We start from the raw sequence: 5,848 nt of genomic DNA on the forward strand, positions 1-5,848 counted from the left end.
GGAATCCATTGGCTATCAGCTACTCTGAGGATGAGCGCCAGTATCTCAGAGACTTCCTGTTCTCATCAACAGACACTGTTTATGAAAGCAGAAAGTTTAAAAAAAGATGAAAGCACGATAAGCATTTCACTGCATATCGTACTGTGTATGACTGTGTACGTGACAAATAAAATTTGAATTTGATTTTGAATTTAAAAGTGAATAAAGTAAACTTGTGGTCAGACAATGGCGGTTTGTCTGGGGTACTTCCTGTTTATCGCCTGCACCCAAAGCCCCACAAGCACCACAGAACCAGACATCTCATGTGTGGAGGTTATTACCGTGATAAAGAGAGGAAACTGACACATTCTCAGGCAGCGCGTGATGACGAGGGAAAGATAAAACCTCGTGTTGGCACCCTGCTAAGATTTCTCAGAACAGGAAACGTGGCGAACACGGCGGCGTGAAGAAACAACCAGCAGGTAAACATCAGCTCGGGGAAGCCTTCAATGAAGCAGGACTGTAAAGTTTTCTATGAGATGTCCAGATGTGAGCTGAGGCCAGCAGCAACATCTGCTGAGGATGTTAGCTAGGAGGTGACGTTACCGTGGAAACCGCTCTGGAGAGTGTTTAAAAGAAGCCGTCAGACGGATCAGCTGAGCTGAAGACTCGAAGTTTCCATCAGGACGCTGCAGTGAAGCAGCTTCCTTCAGTTCAGCTCTGATTGTTTTCCTGCTGGATCACATTTCCTCTCAGGATTTAAAACAGATTTTCCACCAGCCTCCAGCCCCTGTTTCCTCTGGCTGCTCCAGTTTGTTTTCCTCACAGAACACAAATGTTTACATCACTTCATCAAAGCCGGCTTCAGTTTCTCTTTTGGCTCGTGGGGAGCAAACTCTTTCATTAACGACTGTTAAACTGTTTTCTCTGCACTTACACTGACAACTTTATTTTTTCTGCTTAAAAAACAACTTTCTGATAAGGAGACATCGTGTCAGTGCAACAACAGCCATCAGTCATCTCCTGAGGTCTAATGTTCAGCTGGAAACTTTGGGTCCTGGCTTTCATCTGTAAGTACCACCCAGCTAAACACTGCTGCAAACCCAACAGTAACTGCTGATGGCAGCAGCCTCGGCCAGCAGAACAGTGGGACCCAGCATCAGCTCCAGTACAAACCCCGCCTTCCACCACGCTGATGCTCATGGTAAAAAATAAAAACAGTCGCTTATGAAACCTGCTGAAGCGTGGGCTGGTTCTCAGATGGGACCGAGGTAGAACATGTCCCACAACATGTGGAAAACGTGAAAGAGTGCAGATCCCAGCCGGATTGAGCACTGTATCAGAACAAGTCCGTTCCTCACGACCCAAATCCCCCAAAACCCCCACAGCCACGGCTCAGACCTGATTTAAAGAGACCTGCACAATATCAGGGAGACGTTTTTAGTGCTGGACCTGACTGTCACACTGTTCAATCAAGTTAAAAACCTAAATGAAAGTTATTGGAAAGATTAAGTATTTTCCTGTACCTGGTGTTTATGTGAGTTTTATATTGTTTCTCTCTTTTCTCTGAAATGTTTTCACATAATTTTATAAAGTTAATGCAAATATTTAGTACAGACAGATGGACGTACTGCGGTACAGAGACTGTATCCTGGTCCAAAGTCGAAGCGGCACTGTTGGTCCATGGAGTACTGGAAGCCCGGCAGCTGAGGCTGAGCCGGCCAGTTGTGGTTGAACGGGTCGTCACGCAGACAGTCGTACGTGCTGCAGGCACACAAACCGAGCTCAGTGCATCAGGTTAAGACTTTAGTATTTCTGCTTTGTACATGCAACACTTAGTAGATGTTGTAGTATTATTCACAGTACTCACTGCAGGTACTTGTGCAGCTCCCTCCAGCTGCACCTCGACCAGTGGTAACGGTGGAAGGTGGCCTGAACCTGCGGAGACATGATGCTGCCCAAAGGCACGTCGTCACCGCAGTCATTCGCCTCGCCGTCGTGTTGCATACCCAATCTGCATGGACGGAGAGAGACAGAGACTGAAGACAAACAGCAGGACGCTCACTGCAGTCAGTAACTACTGAATGTTGCACAAAGGCGTCTCTCCACACAGACGCCTGAGCACTGCGTGTGTTTCTGAAAACACAACACAGTGAACACGGAAACTGTCTCTGGTTTCCAGAAATGAGAACATGTGTCACGTTCGTGTGTCATGTTTGTGTCATGTCCGTGCGTCATGTTTGTGCGTCACGTTCGTCCATGTTCGTGTGTCACGTTCGTGCGTCACGTTCGTCCATGTTCGTGTGTCACGTTCGTGCTTCACGTTCGTGCATGTTCGTGCGTCACGTTCGTGCATGTTTGCCATTCGTGCGTCACGTTGTGCATGTTCGTGCATGTCATGTGTCACGTTCGTGCGTCACGTTCGTGCGTCACGTTCGTGCGTCACGTTCGTGCGTCACGTTCGTGCGTCACGTTCGTGCGTCACGTTCGTGCGTCACGTTCGTGCGTCACGTTCGTGCGTCACGTTCGTGCGTCACGTTCGTGCGTCACGTTCGTGCGTCACGTTCGTGCGTCACGTTCGTGCGTCACGTTCGTGCGTCACGTTTATGTATGGTCGTGCGTCACGTTCGTGCGTCACGTTCGTGCGTCACGTTCGTGCGTCACGTTCGTGCGTCACGTTCGTGCGTCACGTTCGTGCGTCACGTTCGTGCGTCACGTTCGTGCGTCACGTTTATGTTCATGGTCGTGCGTCACGTTCGTGCGTCACGTTCGTGCGTCACGTTCGTGCGTCACGGTTCGTGCGTCACGTTTATGCGTCACGTTCGTGCGTCACGTTTCGTCATGTCGTGCGTCACGTTTGCGTGTCATGGTCGTGCGTCACGTTCGTGCGTCACGTTCGTGTGTCACGTTTGTGTGTCATGGTCGTGCGTCACGTTCGTGCGTCACGTTCGTGCATCACGTTTATGTGTCATGGTCGTGCACGTTCGTGCGTCACGTTCGTGCGTCACGTTCGTGCGTCACGTTCGTGCGTCACGTTTGCGTGTCATGGTCGTGCGTCACGTTCGTGCGTCACGTTTATGCGTCATGGTCGTGCGTCACGTTTGTGTGTCATGGTCGTGCGTCACGTTCGTGCGTCACGTTCGTGCGTCACGTTTATGTGTCATGGTCGTGCATCACGTTCGTGCGTCACGTTCGTGCGTCACGTTCGTGCATCACGTTTATGCGTCACGTTCATGCGTCACGTTTATGCGTCATGGTCGTGCGTCACGTTAGTGTCATGGTCGTGCGTCACGTTCATGCGTCACGTTTATGTGTCATGGTCGTGCATCACGTTCGTGCGTCACGTTCGTGCGTCACGTTCGTGCGTCACGTTCGTGCGTCACGTTCGTGCGTCACGTTTATGCGTCATGGGTTCGTGCGTCACGTTTCGTGTCATGGTCGTGTGTCACGTTCGTGCGTCACGTTTGTGCGTCACGTTTTGTGTCATGGTCGTGCGTCACGTTCGTGCGTCACGTTCATGCGTCACGTTTATGCGTCATGGTTGTGCATCACGTTCGTGCGTCACGTTCGTGCGTCACGTTCGTGCGTCACGTTCGTGCGTCACGTTCGTGTCATGGTCGTGTGTCACGTTCGCGTCACGTTTTGCGTCAGGTTCGTGCGTCACGTTTGTGTGTCATGGTCGTGCGTCACGTTCGTGCGTCACGTTCGTGCGTCACGTTTATGCGTCATGGTCGTGCATCACGTTCGTGCGTCACGTTCGTGCGTCACGTTCGTGCGTCACGTTTATGTGTCATGGTCGTGCGTCACGTTCGTGCGTCACGTTCGTGCGTCACGTTTATGTGTCATGGTCGTGCGTCACGTTCGTGCGTCACGTTCGTGCGTCACGTTCGTGCGTCACGTTCGTGCGTCACGTTCGTGCGTCACGTTCGTGCGTCACGTTTGCGTGTCATGGTCGTGCGTCACGTTCGTGCGTCACGTTTATGTGTCATGGTCGTGCGTCACGTTCGTGCGTCACGTTTATGTGTCACGTTCGTGAGTCACGTTTATGTGTCATGGTCGAGCTTCACGTTCGTGCGTCACGTTTATGTGTCACGTTCGTGCGTCACGTTTATGTGTCACGTCGTGCGTCACGTTTTGTGTCACGTTCGTGCGTCACGTTGATGGTCGAGCTTCACGTTCGTGCGTCACGTTTATGTGTCACGTTCGTGCGTCACGTTTATGTGTCATGGTCGTGCGTCACGTTCGTGCGTCACGTTTGTCATGGTCGTGCGTCACGTTCGTGCGTCACGTTTATGTGTCATGGTCGTGCGTCACGTTCGTGCGTCACGTTTGTGTGTCACGGTCGTGCGTCACGTTCGTGCGTCACGTTTATGTGTCATGGTCGTGCGTCACGTTCGTGCGTCACGTTTGTGCGTCACGTTCGTGCGTCACGTTTATGTGTCATGGTCGTGCGTCACGTTCGTGCGTCACGTTTGCGTGTCATGGTCGTGCGTCACGTTCGTGCGTCACGTTTGTGTCATGGTCGTGCGTCACGTTCGTGCGTCACGTTTGTGTGTCACGGTTCGTGCGTCACGTTCGTGCGTCACGTTCGTGCGTCACGTTCGTGCGTCACGTTCGTGCGTCACGTTCGTGCGTCACGTTCGTGCGTCACGTTCGTGCGTCACGTTCGTGCGTCACGTTCGTGCGTCACGTTCGTGCGTCACGTTTGTGTGTCATGGTCGTGCGTCACGTTCGTGCTTCACGTTTGTGCGTCATGGTCGTGTGTCACGTTTGTGCGTCACGTTCGTGCGTCACCTTTGTGTGTCATGGTCGTGTGTCACCTTTGTGCGTCATGTTTATCCTTAATGTTTGTGTGTCTCACAGATGTCCTGTTTCGTGTGCAGCTACAAAGGCCGAAGAAAATCCGTCCTCCAAGACGAGAACACAGCTTCGATGCAGCTGGCATATGCCCGTAACTGGAGCGTAACCTGCAGACACACATGACAGGGTCAGAGGTCAAGGGTCATTTGCCATCTGGTACCATTGTTAATTCTACACCTGGCAATCAGTGTGGTCGGTTTTTGTAGTATCCTGCTTCAGACTTCAGTGGCCTGGATAACTGAGCACCTACACGGACATTGTGGTAGAAGTACTTCTAGCAGTATCAGTGGTAGTGGGGTATTACCCTGCATGCCGGTGGGGCCGAACTCCTGCCTGGTCAGGTAGATGGTGTGGTCGTGCTGCTCAGCGAGACTCTGCTCTCTGTGCTGGAGATACGACCATCCACATACGTTCTCCAAACTCTTCTGAGGATTCCCCACAGAAATCAGCTCCTGGGACTGATGAAACAGGACGGTGCTTGTTATTATTCCCACACATGCACCTCCTAACAGACAGATAACCTCTCAAAGCCTGAGGGAAGAACACTGAACTGATTCAGCTGCTCAGACTGCCTCAGGCCTGAATTTAAAAGACCCACAAAGTAGCACTTATTTATGATTTCTGCCCTGAAGACATCTTAAAACACGTTTTTCCTGAACAACTGGAACCCTTCATACAAAGGGCTCTGACCCAGTGGGTTAAGGAGTAGGACTCAGAGTTTGGTACCTTGGTTGGTGACAGCAGGGCGATTCTGACCAGGACAACGTTGATGTTGGCACCCAGTGAGTGGTCTCGATAGATTTCATTAACCTGGAGCAGACAAACATAGCTTTAAAGGAATCCTTACTGTGGTGGAGGCTTTCCTGATTTATGGTACAGTCACCATTTAAACTGGTGAGAGAGCAGAGAAGCATGGTTCACCATCGGCATGAATCAGAGCCCCTCCTGAATCCAAGCGTGACTTTACATTCAAGTAAACTCAGCCTTTATGCACTGCTGTTGTGTAATC

At 51.2% G+C, this 5,848-nt stretch overlaps 1 protein-coding gene across 1 annotated transcript in view; it reads right to left on the bottom strand.

Annotated features, from left to right (window-relative positions):
* LOC102305685 (A disintegrin and metalloproteinase with thrombospondin motifs 2) overlaps window positions 1-5,848 on the bottom strand; it is a gene marked incomplete in the record, with an annotated part of 34,483 nt that overhangs the window by 11,292 nt on the left and 17,343 nt on the right. Inside the window, 5 exon segments of the mRNA XM_042215730.1 lie at window positions 1,611-1,743; window positions 1,850-1,993; window positions 4,841-4,946; window positions 5,144-5,297; window positions 5,566-5,649. Of these exon segments, the coding sequence (XP_042071664.1) occupies window positions 1,611-1,743; window positions 1,850-1,993; window positions 4,841-4,946; window positions 5,144-5,297; window positions 5,566-5,649 (621 nt within the window).

This window comes from Haplochromis burtoni, unplaced genomic scaffold (assembly GCF_018398535.1).
Source record: "Haplochromis burtoni strain Fernald_Lab_line unplaced genomic scaffold, NCSU_Asbu1 Contig_808, whole genome shotgun sequence".
Lineage (NCBI taxonomy): Eukaryota > Metazoa > Chordata > Actinopteri > Cichliformes > Cichlidae > Haplochromis > Haplochromis burtoni.